General features: G+C 40.0%; 1 protein-coding gene across 2 annotated transcripts in view; it reads left to right on the top strand.

The window, feature by feature from the left end:
- pdgfab (platelet-derived growth factor alpha polypeptide b) overlaps positions 1-23,770 on the top strand; it is a 29,487-nt gene extending 5,717 nt beyond the window's left edge. The window contains exons 3-7 of one of the 2 annotated variants that reach the window (XR_005131437.1): positions 4,400-4,519; positions 7,636-7,826; positions 15,727-15,856; positions 18,055-18,197; positions 20,322-23,770. Coding sequence is in view for 1 of the 2 variants with exons in the window: in XM_037544957.1 (XP_037400854.1) it covers positions 4,400-4,519; positions 7,636-7,826; positions 15,727-15,856; positions 20,322-20,335 (455 nt within the window). In the remaining variant the exon portion in view is untranslated. The remainder of the gene's footprint in view (positions 1-4,399; positions 4,520-7,635; positions 7,827-15,726; positions 15,857-18,054; positions 18,198-20,321) is intronic. The other variant, XM_037544957.1, reaches the window with a different exon arrangement.
- Positions 23,771-24,115: the final 345 nt, after the last annotated feature.

Here is a 24,115-nt window from a genome sequence, read left to right as displayed (position 1 = left end):
CATGGTGTGTCGTTACTTTCACTAAACAAATACATAATAAACGCTAAGCAATCCAAGTTGTGCTCTCGGAAAAATCACAGCGCATCCAGAAGTAAAGGGAGCCCTGTGCCTGTTTTATACAGTGATAGGAAACATTGTAGAACAGCAGATCTGTTTCTTTTAGGCTAATTTGAACAAACACTTAGTCGGGGGGAGATTTGAAGTGGAATGCCAGCTCAGTGGGATTAAAGAACCTCCATTTAATGTTAAGCTTGTATTTCACTTGAAGATTTCTCCTAGAACCATGCATCCAAGCCAAGAACCATTTAGGAACCTTTATTTTTAGCAGTGAAGGTCCTTAAATTTGCTGAGAAGAGGCCTCACCTATCAAATACAGTATCTGAGCTTGCATGTGCAGTACATCCCCATAACGTTTGACTTTACGCCTGTTGTTTTCACTGCCGTTAAACTGGTTTTACGCTAATGATCAAAGCCAGAACTAGACTGTCCAACTCTCAGTTTGAAGCATTATGCTTGGCACCAGTGCAAAGGAAAGAAATGGCTGGGTCATCAGCTGCTGTCCTGGTGTTTTATGGCTAACAAAACAAATAAAAATCACTGGCTTGCTGTAGCGCTTTAGGCAAGTAAAGAACAGCCAGACATCTGAGGTGAAGTACCTGTTTTCACGCCTTATGGAAGTGTAGATTGTTGACGTTAACTGTAGAGTAGAATCGAGGAGAAAATGCCCCCAGGCCTAGAACCGGTTTCATCAGCATATTCCCCATTCCAAAGGTCACGCAATGTGTTCCAAATGAGTTTATGAGTTTATAATCATCGAAACTTCACACCTGCTTATGGCCCCCTAAATGAGTGATTATTCCTGCCCATATCAGTGATGAACTTTTATACTGCTGGTTGCCACAGTTATCGCTGCACTCTTGGAGGCAATAACAAGCAGTTAGCCTTTAGCTCATTCAACTAATCATGTCATTACTGCCTCAAAGAGTTTTTGGTTAAGACCAGGGGTGGATACCTAACAATCTGGTTCAATCTGGTTTTGATTCACCATGCCAAATGATTATTTATGCATGTTGACTTTTGATTTCTAAAGCCTACAAAAAAGCCTTTGAGCACGACTTACATAAACCTATATAAACACTTATAAACACTTATTCCAACAAGTGTCAGTTGTCGGAACCCCTCCTGAAGTGAAATGACAGCAAGATTGGCATAAGCAGCCTTGATGATAACTGATGCTGTTGGAATAAGCCTAAATGTTTATGTAGGTTTATGCCAGCAGTAATAAAAGGCTTACAAATCCGGTGAAGTGTTACAGATCTTTTTGTTCTCTGTGTCACACTGAAGACATTCTAACCCATCATGTTTACAGTTTTACAATGAATCATTTCACTCGGCTGCATGCTTGTCCACGTTGTGTGTTACCATGTTTCCTATCACTGTATAAAAGAAGCTCTATGCTGCCTTTATTGTTGGATGCACTGCGATAGTTTCTGAGTAAGCGTGTACACTCATGCAGAGCTCAATTCACATTGCTGTGGAGACACTCATGGGAATGAAAATTGGCTGGAAGCTGGTCCTGAAGCTAATCAGTCAGAGTCTGTGGTGAATGTGGCGGTGATGGAGGAGTCTCCAGAGCACACGCCTTTACATTCCGCCCTGAACAGACTGTGCTACAGTGCAGCCAGACTAGCCCTGCCCCCGTCCCTCACTCTCTCCCCCTCTCACTTCATCACTCTCTGTCTGTCTGTCTCTCACTGCCACCTTGCATCTTTTTCCTCGATGAAAAGAATACAGCAAAGAGGCAGCGGGGTGCTGTAGTAGCAGAAGAAAGCAGAAGTCACTCTGTAAAGAAACGCTTTCTGTGGTCGGCTCCGCTTCATTCAGGCCGCGTCTTGGCGGGTGTGTGAGATTGGTGGGTGGGGGCTACTGGGACAGCCAGAGAAAGAGTAAGGACGACAAGGGGGGTGGTTTAGCAAACTCTGCCAGTGACCCGTAATGAGAGATGGCTGTAAAGGTTTGACTGTGACATTTGTTAGAAAAAAACGAGGCCTGTTCACACCACAAGCATTTCTGAAGGGTTTTTAGTCGTCCAGATACGCCTCCACTTTGATCAGTGCTTTGGTCCACACTGGCTTATGAGCATCCACCTGTCTCTTCACCCTTGCTTTTTTATGTGTCCAGTCTATTTTTTTTTTACTTGCGTGTTTGAATGTGTGGAAGATCCATTCAAATCACACACTCTCTGTAGCATTGTGAGCTATATTTAAATATTTTAATACTTTAGCAAAATTCCATTTAACCCATTTTTCACTTACTCCAGATGTAATCAATCAGTCCAAATTTTGCTTCTTTAGTTTAGAACTGGAGCTATGAGGCTGACGTTACAAACACTGCAGCTCAGTAGTCACCCAAATAGCCCACCCAAATGAAACCTTTCAAATCTCATCCAGGTCTTTATTTATGTCTTGCTGATGTGGTTTAGAACACGCTATGACTATGAGCTATAAAAATTTGCTTTATTGCTTTGGCCTGCCATTTCAGACCACACCAGTGCAGGTTTTCACGAAGCAGGACTGACCTTGATTAAGATCCCAACCTAATTATGATAGTCATTGTTTCTAGATCAGCACTGACTCCGGAGGTGGTTTGTAAATACAGACAGTACTGTTTGAAGTGGCTACCCACAGTCTTTCATAGTTCACAGTAAGCCATACTGTGTCACAAACCACATCGACAACTCTCTTAATGTACACCTGGATGTGGTTTCAGGGGGTTGAAAGAAGTCTTTATCGATGCTTATTTAAAGAAGTGTTTTTTTTCTGTTTGAGTGACTTGAGTTTTAGTGTTTGTTAGCAATGTCAGCCTTGACACTCCCTGTCAAAAGGAAGGATCTTGATAGGCTAGCAGCCACATTCTTCTGAAGATGGGATGTCTGCCTGACACCAACATCATAAAATGATGATTTCATCAGAACAAACAGTTATGATATGCAGTTACATTTTCAACCTGCTGTTAAAATGTTTAACCCCATTCTATTGTAGGAATTATGGCGATGGCCATATTATGAATTATTGCAAAAGTGGTTCATGACGGTCACAGCAAAACGTAGCATGTAAAATCTCAGCTTTCTGTGTGTGTTACTGTGTTTTCGATTACTGCGTAAAAGATGCACAATGCCTTTAATGGACAATTGGAAAAGAAAGAAAATTCCAAGAGTGCTTATGTGAGCTGAAGCAGTGCTGACTGAAAAGACTGGTTACTTATGCTTTATTTACGCTGCAATTATGTGTCTAGTCTGACGAGTTCCAAGTGTAGGAGTCATGGTGTCCTGTTTAGCACGAGTGAATTGGGTTTTTAATGTATGTGTCTTCTCCTCACATCCCCTGCACATTCTGTGTCTCTCTGATGGGTCAGTATTTAGTCTGGGCAGTGTTTATATAGCAGGCGCGCAGGGGGAGGTTTAAACTTCCTTGAGAAGAGTCAGTGAATGGAGTAATGCTTTTGTCGACACGCCGCTTTTGTTTACTGCCGGAAAATGGATCTGGTTGCTATGGAGATGGAACGTGGCGCGGTGTGGCGCGCTCGGTGCTCTCACAGCCAACTCTGGATTGGGTGCAGTTTTGCTCAGAAGTCACATGGTACAGCCTTACCTTTCATCAAATATCTCCTCCTGCTGGAGCGTGCCTGCTTGGACTGAGGCGTTGTACAAAACAGAGTCGTATCAGATAGATAACGACTGAGTCAGGATCTCTCTGATCACGGATCACGCCGAGTGAGTGCGACTGGACACTGTGTACTATGAGAGGAATTCTTATCATAAAGTTATAAAAGTTATATATATATAAAAGTTTGGATCTTCTTGCTAAACCTGATAAAATTCTCTTGATATGATATACTGAAATGTCTTTGAGGCAGGACCTGAACATCTGGAGGAACTGCTCATTGATAATTGCCCATAGTGGCTGCTGTCTGCGCTTAAGTGTTATTTTAAAGGGCTATTTGAGAGTAAGTGACACATAAAGATGTATTATCACCCTGCGGTCTGAACGCTAGCTCAGTCGCCGCATGCCGACATGGAATGACATCACCATTCCTCAACCCAAAGTAATCAAGGTGGTTAATTTCCAATTAAGCTGCTGACTAAAGCAGCCATTGTTTGTTGTGGAAAGAGCTCGTAAAAGCTTTAAATGGGAACTTGAAGGGGAAATTATCCGGCGCTTTGGTATAGCTTCTCACCGCAGAGTGATTTAGCCTTTATTAAGCTTCAGGGAGTTTAGCAAGAGCTTTAATAAGCCTCGTTGCAGACGCAGCGGAGACCTGCTTTTGGGGCGAGGGTGATTTTTTTTTCTTTTTCACTTTGCAACATGAAAGTAACACGGGTGACTTGTGTTTTGACAAGGTTCGGGAAATGAAGTGATGGAGCACTCCAAACAGAAGCACCACCAGAAAAGCCACTTGCATCACCACAGTTACGAGCTCAAGAGCAACCAGATGCACCGCAGGCGCAAGAGGAGTATTGGTAAGTGTTGATTGACAAGCACAGTTAGGGCTGGTCCAATTGGCATTTAACAGGCCTTGTGTTTCCAAATGGTGCTCAGATACTCATTGTTAACACTAGCCTTAAAAATAACAATGTTTACGTTTCATAATGAACTTTTCTTTTAATATTTTACTCATTTTATAACAGTGATGACAAAAATCTTATGAAATCATGTTTAGCCCATTTAGGTGGTTTGATGAATGGAAGTTCATATTCCATTGCAAACATGGCCCAAGTTCAGTTCTGTTGTGAGTGAAATAACATTGCTAGGTGAACATAAAACTTGATTAGGGTTGACGACTCAGTCCTGAGTTGTTTTAATGTTTTATGCTGCCTTCAAATAGATTTACAACTGTTCATTTCTTGTAGGAATCAGCTACACGATTAGCTAGCCTGGCATCACAGTCTCCAGCTACGTAGCTCTTTGCAGCTAAGCACTTGCCTAAATGCTGCTCAACAGTTAAAACTAATGTGAAACAAGTGAATGTTTGTCTTTATACAAATATCGTTTGCCATTTTAACGTCTTTGCCTAACTTATCTTGCTTCACTTTCCTAAAAGAGGAAGGGTGGTGCTGCAAAATTGTAGAGTGGAGCGCAGCTAGATTTAGCCCTTTGTTAACGTTATGTGAGTCTAGCTTAATGTCATGTCTGTTGTTATTGAAAGCCGTTGTCATTTTCTCATGGCTGTATGATGAAATGTTTTGTTTAAAGCAGTAAAAGATAAGCATCAAATTCTGAAAATGATTAGGAATCCACAAAAGTGTTCTAGAGAGTGTTCTCTCGCAGGGTCTAAACAACAAAGCATACAGGATAAGTAAGTGAATACCAACATACTGAATACTCAAGGATTCAAATTATTCAGGCTGGACCTTACATCTACTTTACAAACCAGTGACACACACTAAACACACTGTGATGCTGAAAAAATCATTGTTTTTATATTAAAATTTCAATTTCCAAGAGTGCAGTTTTCAAATCACAAGAGCTGCCATTCTAATTGTAGCCTAGTTTTAAGTGGGTAATTTTTACCCCGAAACAAGGAGATAATAAACTGCTTGTAGATGACTTGGACCAATCAGACGCAACCAAACACTCATATGAAAACGCCACCACAACAAACCTGCCATCCCGCCCACTATATTCAGCACTCAAAGCTAGAAACAGTGGCTATGCCGGCCTTCTAGGCCCAAAAAGCTGGCCTGGACTTTATTTATAGAAAAGAATCACAATTTAAATCAAAACTGAAAAGATTACAATTCGATATTTTGCCTAAGTTGCTCAGCCTTTTTAAAACAGATGTTAAACTAGGTTTACATGAGCTAAAATATCATATTTACTTACATATTGGTAGACAGCATAATCTTGGTCAGCTAACTTGGTGCCAACTACCTCTGTGTTTATTTCCTGCTAGTAAATATATAATGTAGCTTTGATTCAGGAGCATACAAAAAATAGATTTGTCAGGCAGTGCTCTGATTGGCTGTGCCTTGCTGGTTGGTTTACACTTGAGACACGGGCTGTAAATGTATCTGTGAGCGAGGAAATTCCTGGCATTCAAAATTCATGTCGCAGCTCGCTGAGCTAAGCGTTTAGACCAGCAGATACAGCACAGAGCCAAAGACATAAGACATGTGTACATACACTTCCCCATTTTCCCTGCAGCCAGTTTACGCTAGTATGGCTGTGCCCATCATTAGAGAGCTGAAGTGTTGATGTTTGACCCTATGACTGGCCACTGTCCTTTTTTATTTTATTTTTCATATCTGCGGCACTCAGAGAGCCCAAGTGTCTGGCTTGAGCTGTGAGGCGGTCACTGTGCTCAACGGCTTATTTTAGAAATGGCCACAGGGTAAATATGGAGGCTTGCGCATCGTATTAATAGCCTTCCTTTATGTCTCTCGCTCACTCGTGAGTTTTTTTTATTTATTTGGCCTGCATTAGCTAAAGAAAGAGAGTTTGATAAAGGAGGAGCGTGCTTGGCTCTGAGGTAAAACAGCAGCTCCAAATGAACAGAGAATCCTTCCATGTTTCCTTGGAACCCATTAAACATTTAAGTCACCATACGAAAGGAGTCAGGTGAGGCTTCATAGTTCAGTGTTTATATACATGCGTGCTTTGTGTACTTCAGTCATACATGTATCAGCATTCCTGTCCTGGGTTAAAATCCAATGGCACATGCTTTGATAGATGTTATAATGACTTATACCAGGGGTGTTGGTAAAAGGAGGCCTGGGCTTGTATTCATGAAGCTTTTTAGAGGAGTAGTGCTAGTCTGGATCTGTTATAGTAAATAAGTGAGGAATCTGATCCTAGATCAGCACTGATACTCTGAGAATATGCCACTTAGCGCTCTAATGACCATTCCACCGATTATCTGATCAGGACACTTGACTCACTGTATGTAATGTCGTAACTCTACATTGAGATGCTAGTGAGCAATGAGGGGAGAAAAGGAAGGGGGAGAACCCCCTGCTGTGAAAACAGCTCACCCCTTTCCACAAAAACAGCTATGGTGAAATACAATGGACACCACAGTTGTAGTTTTCTTGAAAAAAATATGTATGCAACTGCCACAATAAAAGCACTTTTATTTTTTATAAATGAGGACCTTAAAAAGACGTTTTTGTAATATTTTGTAAATTGCACACATATCCATGGAAATATACAGTTGGAGGTAAGTGTTTGGGTTCCTTTGATTACATTTCATAGTAATACGCAGTGCACAGTTTCTATTTATTGGCTGAGTTTAATATATTAGAAAAAAAACTTTATATAATAAAAACTAATTGTGCATTAAAATGTGCATAAGTGTGTTCTCTGCAGTGAATGTGTTGGCTTATTTTGACTTTCAACTTATGCATGTGACTATATTCCATCAAAACTAAGAGGCCTCCAGAGCAGGCAGAAAATTGCATTTTAAGAAAACAGGCCTGCTGTAAAAATGTATCAGAAATGTTCAAATGGTGTGTAAATGAGAGTTCAGGTGTACATCTGCAATGCATATTTTGGTGTTATACTGTGCTCAGAATCTGTAAACACTTCAGGTCTTCATCTTGTTAAATGCGTCCCATGTTTCTTTTCCTTTGCGCTGCAGTAGAGGAGGCTGTGCCAGCTGTGTGTAAAACAAGAACGGTGATCTACGAGATCCCGCGCAGCCAGGTGGATCCGACAGCCGCCAACTTCCTCATCTGGCCCCCCTGCGTGGAGGTGAAGCGGTGCACAGGCTGCTGCAACACCAGCAATATGCGCTGCCACGCCTCAAAAAAACACCACCGCATTGTTAAGGTGGGTAGCCCTTCACACAAACACACACACAGTGCACTGCCATCGCTCCAGTAAACACCCCCTACTGCAGTTGCCTGCATTCTTTTTACTCAAAAAGCTTTTGTTCTTCATTCTTTTGGGTTGTCTCCATGTAGAGCTTGGCTCTGTTTTATGAAGGCCATAGTGTCTCTCCCTCAGCTCCACTTTACCCTCATGTGGACCAGCTCCAGGTCACTCAGTGCCAGGCCAGAGGCACACAGTGAGCCCATACTTGAGCTCTGCAGGCAGACAGAGTTAGGCCATGCTAACACATGGTTTTGTTGATGCAAAAAGCCATCACTACTTCTTTTAGTCTCATGAGCCAGTAACAGGAACATCTTGGGTCAACCATGAGAAAGTTTGGGCTGAGAAAGTAGAGTTATTAAGGTGGGAACAAACCAATCCAGCACCTCATGAAGGCACGAGCGGGTTCAAAGATGGGGGGTGGGGGGGGGGGGGGGGGGGGGCGATGGTGCATTCATCAACACTGTCTGATGGACAAAAAGCTATTCATTAGCCCAAGGATGGAATGTAAGTTAACATGGCTGAAACGTCTTTCCAAAACTTGCATAAGAAAAACAGTTCTGTTCCGATTGGACATTTCAGGCCAGTGGAATTTGGGGGTGGGTTTTAGAAGGGACGTACCCTTGTTTTGCTGCAAAATTTAACAAGTTGTGCTCAGACGTGTGGTCTCAATGCAAGATCATGTCGGGCCCCGCAAGGCTACTTCATGACAAGTTATTAGCTAGCTAGTTAAACCTAGGTAGCTAATAGAAGTTCTGGGACAGTCATGAAAAAATACTCTTAAACACAAAGAAACAGACCACAAAGTTAAATGATAATGATTCAGGAAGTTTACCAGACAGCCAAAATTGAACCTAGATATCTACTGAGAGAAGACAGGTCTCTGGTGGCAATATGAATGGAAAAGCTCATAATGCTCAAAATGTTTACAGAGAAGGTCCCCCCTTCAAGAAAAAGAGCCAGTCAGCTTGCTGGTGATGTCAAAAGTGGGAAAAGCCCCCCTTAATTTTTTTGTATGTTATTGAGCCAAGTGCTTTTTTGTCAGATTTTGTCAGTGATTTCATATATGTTGTGAAACAATAATTTGAGCTTCAGTTTTGGGTATTTTTGGTGTCTCACCAATAAAAAAGAGAGGAACCTGGAAATAACTGCCGGGCGGTGTCGCTAAGATGGCCACAGAGTGAACAGCCTTTCCTTTAAGGTCTTTGATCTACCTCAGTGTTTTGATATGCATGGATGACTTAAGGATTATGCTAATGTCAGATGTTAGTGGGCACAAGTCTAAAACCCCAGGCCTTGAAACTGTGGGTCAGAATGTACTGATGGCTCTACAGAGAGCTGAAAGGGAAGAATGAAGAAAATGTCGAGAGAGTGAGAGAGACAGAGAGAAAGAAGTGCAGCAGTGAACTGTCAGTGTCTCCAGAGCCACCTTTCACTGTTTGTGCTTCAACATCCATAAATCCCTTGCATGAGCTGGGACTAAGTGTATGTGTGTGTGCAGTAAGTCACTCTTTGGCTTTATTCCCAGTGTTCAGTCTGACACAGAGCAGAAGCCTCAGTTCCTCTGGTGTGTGTGTTGTTAGGGCTACCGTTGGGGACATGCGGAAGGCTGAAGTTTTCCAAAGCGTTTGCTTCGTTACAACACTCAGGCTCACATTTTTATCTGGATTGTGAAATGTTTTATTCACGTGTGAGGCAGAAAGGGGGAAAAATGGCCATTGAGTACAGGTTTTTCATTTTTCAGGAGGTTTTTTTTGAGACAATTAGATAAAAGCTAATCCACTTGCAAAAGAAAAGAGACAAGAGTTTCCAAAACTGTTCAGAAAGTTATTAAAAGATACAGCGAACACAGGGCTCCTAACAACAGAAGACCTGCTCGGCCACCAAAACTGTTCCCATCAGATTAACAGCACTTAAAACTCATCTTTGAGAGAGAGAGGAGAAAATCAAGCTCCACTCTTGCTTTAGATATGAAGGAATTCACAAGTGTTTCCATCCATCTGAAATGATGTGTAGCTGTGAAGAAGCCCTCATAGAGAATAGGAATAAAAAGAAAGAAAATTGAGCTCCAAACAAAGAAGCTGCTGGCCACTCCAGAGTCCAGACCTCAACATCTCTAAATGCAATTTGGGATTACTTGGACTTTGAGAATGCAACCAACTTCTAAGACTGAACTTTGAAGGTGTGCAGGTTACTTGGAAGTACTTATTCTGCACCGTTTCATAGATAGTATATATTAAACAGATATGTTTTCAGTGCTGTTCTTCTGCTGTGTTAGATAGTTTCTGAATGCTGAACTCTCTTAAACACACACATCAGTGGTTCAGCCGGGTGTTTACTGGTGAGCTTTGGAGACCTGAGAGGTACACACACAGGTGCAGTGTTTTGTATAGAACATTGTCTCTTGCCAAGTTTCCCCCTTTTTTCTCTTTTCCCCTTCTTCTTTTCCTCACTCTCCTTTTATTTCACCCTGTTCCTCTCCAGGTTTAGCTGAATGGTTCAGTTCAGAGTCGCGCCTGTTTCCATGAGTTTATGAAAGCTTCATTAAAGGACTAAAACCACTTGGTTCATCTTGCTCACCAGTTTTCACTTGTTTTTTGTGATGGGGAACATCCTATGTGTTTCTTTCCAGCAATATATATTTGAGCAAATGTACTTTAGATAATTATTTATATATTTATTTTGCCATCTTTCCCCTCCTCTCTGCTAAAAAAGGAGCAGGCCTGCACAGGCTGCTGCTGTTCAGAGCAGGAATATAAAAAACACAGCCAGTGTAAATAGGCTTGGCTTCAGTCTGTGTGTGTGTGTGTGTGTGTGTGTGTGTGTGTGTGTGTGTGTGTGTGTGTGTGTGTGTGTGTGTGTGTTGGGCAGGGTTGCTGTACTTTGGTTCATTGCAGCGATAAGCTTGTCTCAAAGGAGAGGCCAGTAGCTGGGTGTGTTCACAAACCGAGATTTATTTAACTTACACTTTATTAGCACTGAAACTTTACGTTTTCTTAACACTGAAAACTTTGTTTTTGCATTGTTACCATTGCTACATTAAAACAGTGTAAAAATATTCTGCCAAAAGAGGAAAACAGTTAAACAATATTAAAGTATAAGCGTATAAAAGGGTAACCGTGCGATAGTGTAACAATGTGATGGTAAAATAGAGTAACAGTACAACAGTGTAACAGTACAACAGTGCAAGAGTATAGCAGTACTATGATAGTGTCAGTGTCGCAAAACAATGTAACTGTGTAACAGTACAACAGTGTAATGGTATAAAAGTGTAATAGCATAACAGTGTGAGTGTATGAAAGTGTAACTGTAAAACTGTAACGTGTAAAAGTGATACAGCGTAATTATATAATAGTGTAATGGTATAACAGTGTATCAGTACAACAGTATAACAGTGCAACAAATATAAGTGTCAGTGTCATACAACAGTGTAACACTGTAAACAGTGCAACAGTGTGAGTGTATAAAAGTGTAACTGTAAAACTGTGTACCTATGTGTATAACAGATAACAGTGTAAAGGTGATACAATGTAACAATATAACAGTATAATGGTATAACAGTGTAACAGTACAACAGTATAAGTGCCAGTGTCATGCAACAGTGTAACAGGACAACAGTGTAATAATAAGTGTGATAGTATAACATAATAATAAAAGTGTAATAGTATAACATTGTGAGTACATATAAGTGTAACAGTATAACTGTGTAACAGTATAACAGTGCAACAATATAAGTATTAGTGTCATACAACAGTGTAATGGCATAAAAGTGTAAAAGTACAACTGTGTAACAGTATAACAGCATAAAAGTGATACAATGTATCACAGAAATAATAGTATAACACTATGGTTTGGCATTGTAACTGTAACCTGGTGTACAACAGTAGCAGTGTAACAGTGGATCAAGTTAACAGTGTAGTAACAGTGTCACCGTGTAACACTACAATAGTGTAATAGTATAACAGTGTCAGAGTACAGCAGTGTAACAATAGCTTGTTTATGTTTCAGTGTCTCTTGCTGGTTCTGCTTCATTTATCCCACCTGAGTGTCTCACTGCTTTTCCTTTATTTTTTCCCTCCCTCCTTCTGTTTCTCATCTCTCTCTCCTTTCTGTCTTTCTCCTCTTCTCTTTCATCACCCCTCGACTCACAAACACACACACACACCCATCCGTCTCCCGTCATTACATCCCTCCTTCACCGTATATCCGTAGAAACGCTTCACTTACCTGCCTGTAATTGCTTCTTTCTTTCTTTCTTTCTTTCTTAATTGCTTCATTCTTTTTTTCTATCTATTATTTATTTATTTTTATTCCCCTGAGGTGTTCAGGAATTGCTCTCATGTCTGTAATTATATTTTTCGTCTGCTCACTCTCAGCTTATCAGATAAATCATGCTGCCAGATTGTCTTTATGCGCGTGTGTGCGCATGCATAGGATTTTGTAAATAAGTGCGAGTTATGACAGCATGTCCTTCTGAATGCTTTGATACGTGATTAATGTAAGATGAACAAGACGTTAATCAAGCTTACTGATATTAGAGGATCCTCAGGCTCGTTGTGTTTATGGCTGTATACTTTAATCACTTTAGAAAGAATGAATTGTATTACAAGAACAGCAGTGGTAACATCAAATGCTACATGTTGGCTTTTATGTGCTGCATATTCTATCAGTGTGTTAAATTTTTCTGCTGCAAATGAACAAATTTTATCATCAGTAATTCCTGTTTAAACAAATAGTTTATGGCTTAAAGCTGACAAGTATATCTTATATTTGCATACTCACATATTTCTAGTTGACCAACAGACTGTCTGGCAGTCTGACACACTCACTAACAGACTGACTAGCAGACTGACTGACACTCACCAACAAATTTCACTCAGTGACCAACAGGATGTCCGACCATCTGACACACTCACCAACAGACTGACTGACATGCCAACCAACACTCACAAACTGACCAACAAACCGACTAACAAACCTACAAACATACTATGTGTCACCCTCCCCCTGAACAGTTGCCATGACGATCAACCTTGACCAAGCCCAACTCTCCAGTATATTGTTTCTTTAGTTTAGCACTCCAAATGACAGTTACCAACCAGCGAACTGTCCAACAGACTGACTGACACAGTGACCAACAGACTGACCAACTGACAGTATCCAACAGACTGACTGATATAGTGACCAACATACTGTCCAACAATCTTACACACCAACAGACTTGACTGATACCATGACCAACAGACTCACAAACTAACCAAAAAACCTACCGACATACTAATAGACTGAGCAATTGACAGACGAACAGACTGGCCTAGAGGCTGATTCACTGACCTGCAGACTGACTATAAAACTGTCACAGTAAGATATTATACTGGCCCACAGACTGGCACACAGCACAACTGATTGGACTGACAGACTGACTGACCACCAGACTGACCACAACGCTGAGGAATAGATTAACTGACCAACAGAGCAGACTGACTGAAAAAAAATGGCTGGCAGAGGCACCTACAGACTGACATACTGCCCAACAGTGGACAGTATTACTTTATTGGTACAGACTATTAACAATCATTAATAGAAAATCTATGGCAAAGTGGTGGAATAATAACAGTTGAATATGTTAAAAATGGTCGCAAACAAATAGCAGCTTCAATAATGATCCATTGCTCTCAGTACTGAGAGCTGGTTCCCAAAGGTAGAGGGGCTTTTCATCATTTAACACCCCCCCCCCCTCTCTCCCTCTCTCTCTCTCTCTCTCTCTCTCTCTCTCTCTCTCTCTCTCTCTCTCTCAGTGTTTGTGAAGTCTAATTTGGTCAGTGACAGATTGAGTAGCACTGTGTTTATTTTCCTTTATCCTGATGCTGGTCTCGCTCTGATTTCTCCCTGCACCTTCAGGCCTGTTTTCCTTGGAACAAGAAAGAAAAAAATTCCCGACACACACACTTTCTCCCTCTCTCTCTCTCTTTCTCTCTCTCTCTCACCCCCATCTGAGTCTCTCCTCCCCACTGCTTCTCTATGTCTCTTTGGGGGGAATTCCCGATCTCAGCCGAGCATGGACAATAGTCTCCACAGTGCGGGTGGGGGGTTTTAAGGGGTTTGTAAGGGGTGTTGGGGGTGTGTTGGTTGATTGGTGGGGATGGGACGGTGTGAAGCACTTGGCTGTGAGACTGCGTGTGTGCCCAGAGTGGGGCTTTGGGGTTCGCACTCTGTGATTTATAAATAGCACTCTTGGGGCCTCCTGCAGAGTTGGGGGCTTTTTATGGTGTGGGAGAGAGAGAGAGAGAGAGAGAGAGAGAGAGACATTGGGGTTTCCTGCTGCATAGCTGTGAAGTCGCTTGTCAATTAAAGTTTAAAATGAATACCAGGGGTTAGGTGGGCTCTGGAGTGGATAAAGCGCTGCTGACTCACTTCAGTTCAGTTGTAAAGAATAACTGAAATTCTCTGTTATTCTGAGTAACTCTGTGTTTCTGTGTACAAGCTAGTAAAACTATGATGCAGTTGTAAAATCACTTGTGAGAAATTTGACAATTTTTTGTTAGGTAACAATTTCTTACTTTCTTGTTGAATTTTATGGCTGCATTGTACATAATAAGAGCACAGAGACAAAGCGTGCTGGCAAACAAAATGACTCAGCCCTCAGGTCTCAAACACCTGTTTATGGATTAATATCACTGTAATGTTTTTCTCTTTGATGTGTTTTATTTCTTAATTACTAAACCTGTTACTTGTTGCCTTTTAGCTTATGAAACCAAAAACTGAGTCCACAATGATTAATCACATTTCTTTCACTTATCCACCAAGTGGATAATTTTATGCAAAACTTGGCAATTTATTTCTATTTCATATTTGCCATTTCCATCATTTTTATTCAGTATGTCAAAGTGTACATAAAAATTTGAGTAGAAATGAGCTGAATCTGATGTTCAGATTCAGCTCTGACGAACATTAAACATCAAATCCAAAACTGTCCCAGAAATCAGAGTGAGATGAAGAGAACAGGAGGAAGAAGAAAAAGAACTGCGGTGCAGTGTTTACAAAGAGGGCAGGACGTCCACTGCACAGTGTGTGTGTGTGTGTGTGTGTCTGTGTGTCTGTGTGTGTGTGTGTGTCTGTCTGTGTGTCTGTGTGTGTGTGTGTGTGTGTGTGTGTGTGTCTGTCTGTGTGTCTGTGTGTGTGTGTGTGTGTGTGTGTGTGTGTGTGTGTGTGTGTGTGTGTTTGTGTGTTTGTGTGTGTGTCTGTCTGTCTGTGTGTGTGTGTGTGTGTGTGCCCTGGTTTCTCAGATACAGCATTTGAATGTCTGGTTTCTGGACACACTGAAACTTGAGTGCCTCTGTTACTGACTTGTTAAAGGACTGGAAATATTGGTTTATGCTTATAAATATATGAGCTAGTATGCTAAGAAATATGAGTTATGCACATTAATATGAGTTTATATACCAGTAAATATGAATTTATATTAATGAACATATGCTTATGCTAATGAATGTATATACTAATGTAAATGAGTTGATGTACTAATGAATATGACTTCTGTGCTAAAGAATAAGTTTATGTGTGTATATTAATTAAAACAAGTTCTTGTACACATTATAAGTATGTAATCTACATTGAAAAGTTTATAGTGTAACAAATATGTTTGTTTAACAATGATCATACATTTATATACTAATATATATAGTAGTATATGGGTCAATGTAGTAATAAATGTGTTTGTGCTAATGTAAAAGAGTTTACATACTTTTGAGCATGAGTATATTACTAATAAATATGAGTTTCTATACTTATGAATATACTCTCTCTCTCTCGCCCGCTCTCTCTCTCTCTCTCTCTCTCTCTCTCTCTCTCTCTCCAGGTGGCGAAGGTAGAGTTTGCATCTCGTAAGAAGCCGAAGTTGAAGGAGGTTCTTGTTCGGTTAGAGGATGATGTGGAGTGTGTGTGTGTATCACAGCACCATGTGTCAGAACATGTTGAATCAGATACAGGTAAAAACAAAACACACACACACACACACACACACACACACACACACACACACACACTGTTTGGCCTGATATCTGAATGATTGTCCAGCTTGCTCTCAGGGAGAGAGAGAGAGAGAGAGAGTGTGTGTGTGTGTGTGTGTGTGTGTGTGTGTGTGTGTGTGTGTGTGTGTGTGTGTGTGTGTGTGTGTGTGTGTGTGTCTCAGTGACATAGTCAGAATTTCACTGTAAGGGGGAGGGAGCGGTTGAGGGGGCCAGCTAACAAGCATTAAGGCTTAGAGACATTGCTGTAATGAAAATAATGACCAGCAACTTGTCCAGTTATTGCTGAATCTTTAGAAATTACCCTTCCAGTACAGAGGAGGAAAAAACAGTTTTGTCTATTAAACTTTACACATGGGTGCTTTACCTGCATAACATTGGTAACTATAACAACTGATAGCAGACTATAGGCTAATTAATAGGCCAGAATTCTACCTTTTACTAGGAGTAGATGTCTAGAGCACATGGTTGAAGGTATCAGTGTTCTTTTTTTTGCAGAGCTGAACTTTGTTTTCTTTACTGTGGTCAACTATTACTACTTCTCGGTAACTAGATAAGCAGCTTATACGAACTACAGGTCCAATGGTGCAGCCCACAGCAGCAGCAAATTACATAGTACTATATGAAGTGCAGATACATGACTGTGTGAAACGAGTGTAGAATGTACAATAAATACCCTACAACAATAAATGCACATGATGCAACAATACAAAAATATATGTAAACAAATGTGGATCATTTTACCAAATTACTTCAAAACACTTTCAGATTTTTAACTAACTTTAAATTTAGGCTAAAATCCTTTTGCTGAGCGACCTTATACCCTAATTAGGTTTATTTTATGAAAACAAATCATCGAACATTTTATCACAACCAACACAATCATAAAACTACCAAAATCTTACGAAATGGTTCAGCTGGTTGAGCTGAACACAAAAACGCTAGCTGGTACATGACTAGCAAACACAGCTTTGTACAGTTTTACACACATAAAATCATAATAATTTTCATTAAAATACCAAAACTTTGACTTAATTGTTAAAAATATGTGTTTCAGTAGTGATAATACTTAATGTTCCACACTGATTTTCAGAATTTGGGAAGTTTATTTCAAAGTAGTGGGATCTAACCCTGTGTGTCCATGAGGGACAGGGATGCAGCCTCACTTCCTACTATAAAATGTAGGGATGTGGCTGAAATAACGCTCCAACTATGAGCTAAAACTGTTAGTGACATTTAAACATGGGACAGCATTTTTGGATTTATATTTTTTTAAATTAAATTCAAGATGAATCTAAATATTTAAACTTCACTTTAAAAGAAATCAGAAAGACAAAAAAACAGAGTTTGAGACACCTCCAAATGGAAAGTACCCTATAAATAATGATTTTGTTTATATTTAGCTTATCACTATCTCAATTAAGGCCTTGAGTTTAAATAGATCATAAAAATCCTTGAAAATATTTTAAGGTCTGAAAACTTAAAAAAATGTTACTGTGGGGCTACAGTTTAAACTAATTAGTGAAGTACTTTTGCCTACATAAGTAGGACAAACATTATCAACTGTATCAACTATCAACTTTTATCAACTTATCAACATTATCAACTTTTCACAAAGCAAAAGCATCTTTCTATGCATTTTTGCACAACCATTGCTGGCATGCGTGTTAATGTTGCCATGGTGACAGCATCTGATAAATATTGGTGATGACCTAAAAATTGCATCTGATCGTGATGACCCCACATAGTGTGATATTTTTATCTGCATCTGAGATTTTTTTTTTTGTTAAATGAAGAAGCCTAGGCTCCGTTAGCTACATCACTGATGTGTGTGTGTGTGTGTGTTCATGCTTTCAGAAAGGAAAGTATGTGCTGATTAAAGTGGCTGAAACATTGACAGTCTGCTTTGCTTTAGATGCTATGAATAACTTTCTCTCTTTCTTCCTTTCTTTTTTTATCCCATATTTAATGAAATATATTCAAATGCATTTTCAATATATGCAAAACAATGGCATATATTGTGAAATGTTCTATATGTTTCATTTTCATTTGAGTTTGCTGATTTCTTTTCCTCCTTCTTTCTATTGAGTATCTCTTCACTTACCTCTCTCTTGCTCCAACTAACTGCCCGCCCCCCTTTCACATGCTCATGTTTCCAGGGCCCCGTAGGGTCAAAGGTAAAAAACGGAAAAACAGAAAAAAAACAGATCCATCCCATCTCAGCAAGGATTTATTGGTGTCATAATAAAAACGGCAGACGTTTCCCCCCACCTAAAGTCCAGCGGAGCTATACCTGCTGCAGGTAGGACTTTAGAACCACTGTCCTGCCCATCTGCTGACTATGGGCCAATCAGGGGAGAGATGGGCAGCCAGGCACAATCATGTGTCACTCAGTGGCAGTGCAGATTGGCTGTGCTTTTGCTTTGACTTGGCTTTGTGTGTGATTACACTTCAGCATGTTCACTCACACTCACTCTTGCATGCTTACCTTGTGGGGAATGTGTATGTGTGTTTTTGTGTGTGTGTGTTTGGGGGTGGGTTCATGTGGTTCTGTGTTTTGATGTACTTGATCACAGACATTAATCTTCTCCTTCAATATTGATTTCTTTGGCTTCTTACACTTATATATATATATATATATACATATATATGATGGATCTCCATTAGGTCTGAACACGTGCCTTTAAGACACATATATTTGTAAAGGAGCTTTGATTTGATTGGCTGCCCTGCATTGTGCCTCAGACAGTCATCTAGGCAGAAACACTTCTTAAAACCTCAGCATGAATGGGCGGAGTTAAGCTGCTGTTGGTGGAATGGGCAGTGGCTAAATTGCGTTAGGCTGAATAGGCAGACATATGTAAATAAGGTCCTGTTAATGACATCTCAATAACAGTGAATTCAACACAGGCTGTTTTTGCGGATTAGTGTTCATATACGGACTGTATGGACTTCTAGTCATTGGATAACTAGTCATTAAGTTATTCATTTTTCAGGAGATATTTCTAAAGTGATTGGAAATAAGATAGTCAACTTGCATAAGGATGGAGTCAGGGAACAATAAGTGAAAAAACAGGAGTTTAAAAAGATACAGAGAAAATGTGACTAACAACCACCCGCAAGACCTGGTAGATACCAACACTTCCCATCAGATAAACAGCACTTAAAACTTCCATCTTTGAGAGAGAGTCATGCTCCACTCTTGTTTCAAATCTGAGAAAAGCATCAGCTTTGAATAACTTGTTGGCCTGTTACTTTAATTTAACATTTAACATTTTGTTTTAGAAAATTCAGTTTTCCATGATATGGGCCACTTTAAGTCACTTCCGTTGAATGCAGTTAGATATGGACATTCTGAACATTCACTTACAGTAAACAGAGCCCCAAAGCCCCAGTCAGAAATCTCAGGCCAGTTTTTGTTAGTGCAACAGAGGCTCTCTTACAAGAATCCTCCAAGAGTCCATCTATTAAAGAGCACAGCAGCACATCCATCATGCTGTGTGTTAGTGAACTCAGGAGTGTTTAGGGTGGTAACTATGGAACTGCAGCATAAACTTCACAGCAAGGAAGAGCAATAACTTTAAACAGAAATAATAATAGCTTTAGCGTTTCGGGCTTCTGGTTCCATTCTTTTTTATTTTATTTCCTCTCAACATTCTTCCCCCCTCTTTGTTTGCAGCTCACTGTGATTTAAAGGGTTGTTTGTGTAAAATTATCATGCATATATAGGGCTCATAATAATGACCTAATATCTTTTTCCTTTTTTCTTGTTTAAAATCATGTCTAATGCATGTATTAATTGATGGATCTGATGCTAATACCATGCAGATTGAAGTGCAAGGTTGAACAGTTCATTATCAGTGTTGGGGTAGTTATGCCATTACAGATTACTGATTACTTCTCACAGACTACTTTACTTATTCCTTCCTGGAAAAACTTACTCTTTAATTACTCTACTTCTAAGTTACTCTCTAAAACCCAAACACATCTGTACAACCAGAAAGGCCAATTTAGAAAAAAATAGCAATTTATTAAAATTAAGATTGGCTGATGCTGTTTGGAAACTTAGCAGGTAGAAACTGCTGGCTCAAGATAAAATCATAAAAAATAAAGAGTATAACAAAGTTTACAGCACTGTTTCTGGACAGAAATCGAGCACTGTCTCTGGACAGAAATATCGAGTAATCGATATTTATCCATCAGTTATACATTAACATGACAAGCTCTAAGAGTTTACACCACAAATAATCTACATAGAGGAAACTTATGTTGTAAATGCATTGCATGTAATATTGTTCACAATTCTTATTAAGTCAATAACTGTACTGTGATTACATGTAATGTGTTCCCTCCCCAACATTGATCAATATGAAAATACTTCTTTGCTTTTTTACTGACACTCAGTCTTTCTCATCTTCTTTCCTAGTGGATGTGAGGTGAAAACAGGCCAAAAGAGGAACTGTAGAGACGGAGGGGCTGAAGCAAGGTCACTGTGCCTTGTGGTCTTGACCTCTGATCCCATCCCACCACCATCATCAATAACACACCTAGATAAACTGTAACCTGAGATTAAAAACACCAGCCCAACACTAAACGTGCTCAAAGCAGTAAACTGCTTCAAACACTGAAGACCATGAAGATGATGATACACTGGCTGGAAAGTTTATCTAAGACTGAAAGCGCGAGGAGAAAGCCTTTTGGAGTAGCTACATTTAGAGTACTGAACTTTAGAGGACCTATGAACTAGGCCTCGATCCACTGGAGGGCATCTGCTGGGACAAATGAGGCTCTAGATGATAAAACCCAGTGAACGACTGAAAAGGAGAAATGAGTGCAGTGTTGGACGAGGCACGGATGAGAGTAAAGCCTTGCTTTGAGGGGCTCTTGCTGGACATTCTTACGGCTGATCATCTGAGCTGCTCTAGAACCTCTAGAAAGTTCTCCATTCTGTAGCATCTAACTGCTCCTCTGGGAACTGTGACTCTGAACTTTGCAGACCACGAGGAAAGGACTATTTTTCAGTAATTTTCTTCAGAATATACTATTTATAGATGCAAAAACTCTTTCTATATATATCTCTCTATCTATCTCTCTTGCTCTTTCTCTCCCAGCACACAAACAAACCAATGTAATATCCATTATATGACTGTTGACATTTTCTAACTGTCCCTGAAACTGCTTTTTGTTGTTGTTCTTATTGTTGTTTATTATATTACAGCATATCGTCAATCTCAGAATTAGCATGATGGGAAAAATAGGTGCAAGAGACAGAAAAGGAAAGATGCTTTATTTTTGTTATGAAAATATATTATGCTTATGTATATTCCAGCAAGAAGTATGTTTTTGTTCTTACATTGTGGTGAAAGTTGTTGTGTATTTTATCTGAGCTGAGAGCCTTTTATCGCTGAAGATGAAGCTCAGTGCAGCAGAAGAGAGCGAATTACACTGTAATTGAGCAGAACGGAGGATATTTAGCCAGAGATAAGGGGATTGGGGGATGTATATGCTTCAAACAACCCTACTTTGCTGTTATATTGCTATGAAATACACACAAACTCCCACAAAGCTCCCACAATTTCACTAAAGCTGTGTGATCTAATATGGTTAATAATGAGCACTGTTCTGGGCTGGGTTTCCCCCAATCATCTTAGCATATTAGCATCTTAGCAAAAGGATTCTAAAATGTAGTAAGCATCACACTGGACACCGTCTCTATTAGTGAGGATGATTTAAATCTCTGAAGAACCAAAATCTACACGCAAAACGGGTGGTCTTAATCTTGAGCAGCACTTATGCTAGCTGTACCCTCACCAATCACAAGGCTGATGTGGCTTGGACCACCACAGCTTTAACAGAACTGTGTTCCCCCATGGTCTCTCTTTGTTTGAGACAGTAAAACTTACAGAGAAAAAGCTAACAACCAAGCGAAAGCTAACCTAGCAAGTGTAACTGAGCTAGCTGAACAAGCTAGCTCATTCGTTTGCCCATGTGTTTGTCCATCTGTTTATTCGTTCAACTGGCCAACTCCAGCTTTCCCTGGATGCATGTCCAGCAGTAAAGTGAATAATAACCTTACCTTTATTAAGCAGTTGCTATGTAAAATCTGGATGATGTTGGAGTACCGTTTTTAACACCTCCTTGTCGACAATACCTTGTCGTTTGCCCCTTCAATGACACCATCTCACGGGCTGTTCTACCACTGAAAGAACACAAGATCACGTCAATGGTGGATGAAGGTGTTTATAAGCCATAGCAGTAAAAAAATTCAATTATTTTAAAACTATAACCATCATTTTAATGTTCAAGCTAGGATTTATGTAGGAAACTGCTCCATCTGTTATACACGACCGCCTACACTGTCATTATGTTACTCTGCTAGGTTGCTAGTTAGGAAGCTAAGGCCTACACAGCTAACAACAGCAAAAATAGCCTTGCAGAGCCAGATGTGATCTCATAATGAAAACGTCTGGGGACAAGTGGGTGAGAATGTAGGCTTACCAGGGTGGGAAAAACCTGTGTGTGAAATTTCTGAACTGATTCATCTCATGAAGGTGCAATTTGAAACGGGAAGATGGTGCGCTAGTCAACTATGTCTGACTGACAAGCTAGTGATTAGATGTAACTGAAGTTAGCATGACTGAAAAGTGCCCACAAAAACCTCCAAATAAGCAGAAAGATGGGTCAGAACGTATTACACGTGATAAAAATGGACATTACCTCCTGCAAAGGAAAAACGAATGTTAGCTTATGATAGCGTTTTGCTAGCTAGCTTTTTTTCACTTGTGTTTTTGATTGTACTTGAGACATGGACTAGGAGGACTAGTGGACTCTTCTCCTAATGGACTAGGAGAATCTCGGGGCAGGTTTTAGGAGGGGTGTGCCTAGCGGTGGATGCAGTCCACCCCCAAAAGTTTAACAAGTGTTCCGCAGTTGTGTAATCTCATTATTCTCAACAGAACTGTAGGCGATACACAATATAACACAAGTTCTTAAACCAAAGTGTACAGCCAGACAAAACATTGCCGTTCACATTTGTTGGTATGTTATGCTCATGTTTAAAAATCACACATCTTTTTGCATGGCTAGCTGATTAGCTCACTGTTGCTAACCTAGCCAAGGGCTTCGCAGTTCTCAGCAGTAAAGTGACGTTGAGGCTGCGTTAAAAATAGTATTTTAAAGCTAGTTACCCAACTTTGTGAGCCAACCCACCAAACTTCCTTTCCTTAGCCCCTCTCCCTCTGGGATTATATGAATATCGATCAGCTTCTTAGATGAAGTGGGCGATTTAGTCCCCACCCCTTCAGAGAAGTACTGAAGAAGTGAAAGAAAAGCAGGGGACTGTAATTAGACTGAACTGAAAGTGTGCTGTTTGTGCAGAGTGTACCGGGTGTTCTAAGGGAATACTGCTGCTGTTTTTGTATTAAGGGCGCTGACATTTCACTGAATATTAGAGGTCTTTGATGATGATGATGTAATTGGTGCTATATTTATAATGCAAGCTAGAAATGTATCGTAGCCGACCTTCACCCTAACCATTCATATAAACTTTTTTTTTTTTAAGTAGCTTTATATATAGAACAGGGACCATTGTTCAAAAAGAAAACAACAGACATTATCATTGAGCTTTTATTTTGTAATTGTTATGCCCTTGATTGGATAAAATAACAATGACTATAATTTATATATTTATGGTTTCAGTAATAAAATACATTTCTGCTCATTAAACTTTATACAAAAGAATACAAAAGATGGTGGTGTTCTTCTTCATACAGTCGACAGTATGTACACATGTACAGTCGTGTGCGAAAGTTTGGGCGCCCCTGGTCAAACTGCATGTTTTGTTGTTGTAAGTGAAAATAAACATACTTCTGCAAATTAGAATGCACAATTACTGTTTATTTAATGATTTTTTTTTTTACTTAGAAAACCAACAAAACGGCTAAACTGACTAGGTGTTTAAACAGTTGCGTACAATTGTATATATGGGATGTGCTGAAGAGTTCAGGGACTTAGCACAATCCGCTTTTCCAAAAAGTGAGTTAATTCAATTTGGGCCTGCTAGAGCTGCCCTAGTCAACTGTCAGCGCTGTTATTGTGAGTTGGGAAAAGTCAATGAGAAAGAACAGTGAACAGTGGTCATAAAGCTCATGTATACAAGTTGCAGCACTCAATATCATGCTCTAAACTAACAAAAAGTAATGTCAGCACAAGACGAGTGTA

This window comes from Pygocentrus nattereri, chromosome 14 (genome assembly GCF_015220715.1).
Source record: "Pygocentrus nattereri isolate fPygNat1 chromosome 14, fPygNat1.pri, whole genome shotgun sequence".
Classification (NCBI taxonomy): Eukaryota; Metazoa; Chordata; class Actinopteri; order Characiformes; family Serrasalmidae; genus Pygocentrus; species Pygocentrus nattereri.
Note: the sequence above shows the minus strand (reverse complement) of the source record. Positions and strands in the feature narration are given on the sequence as shown.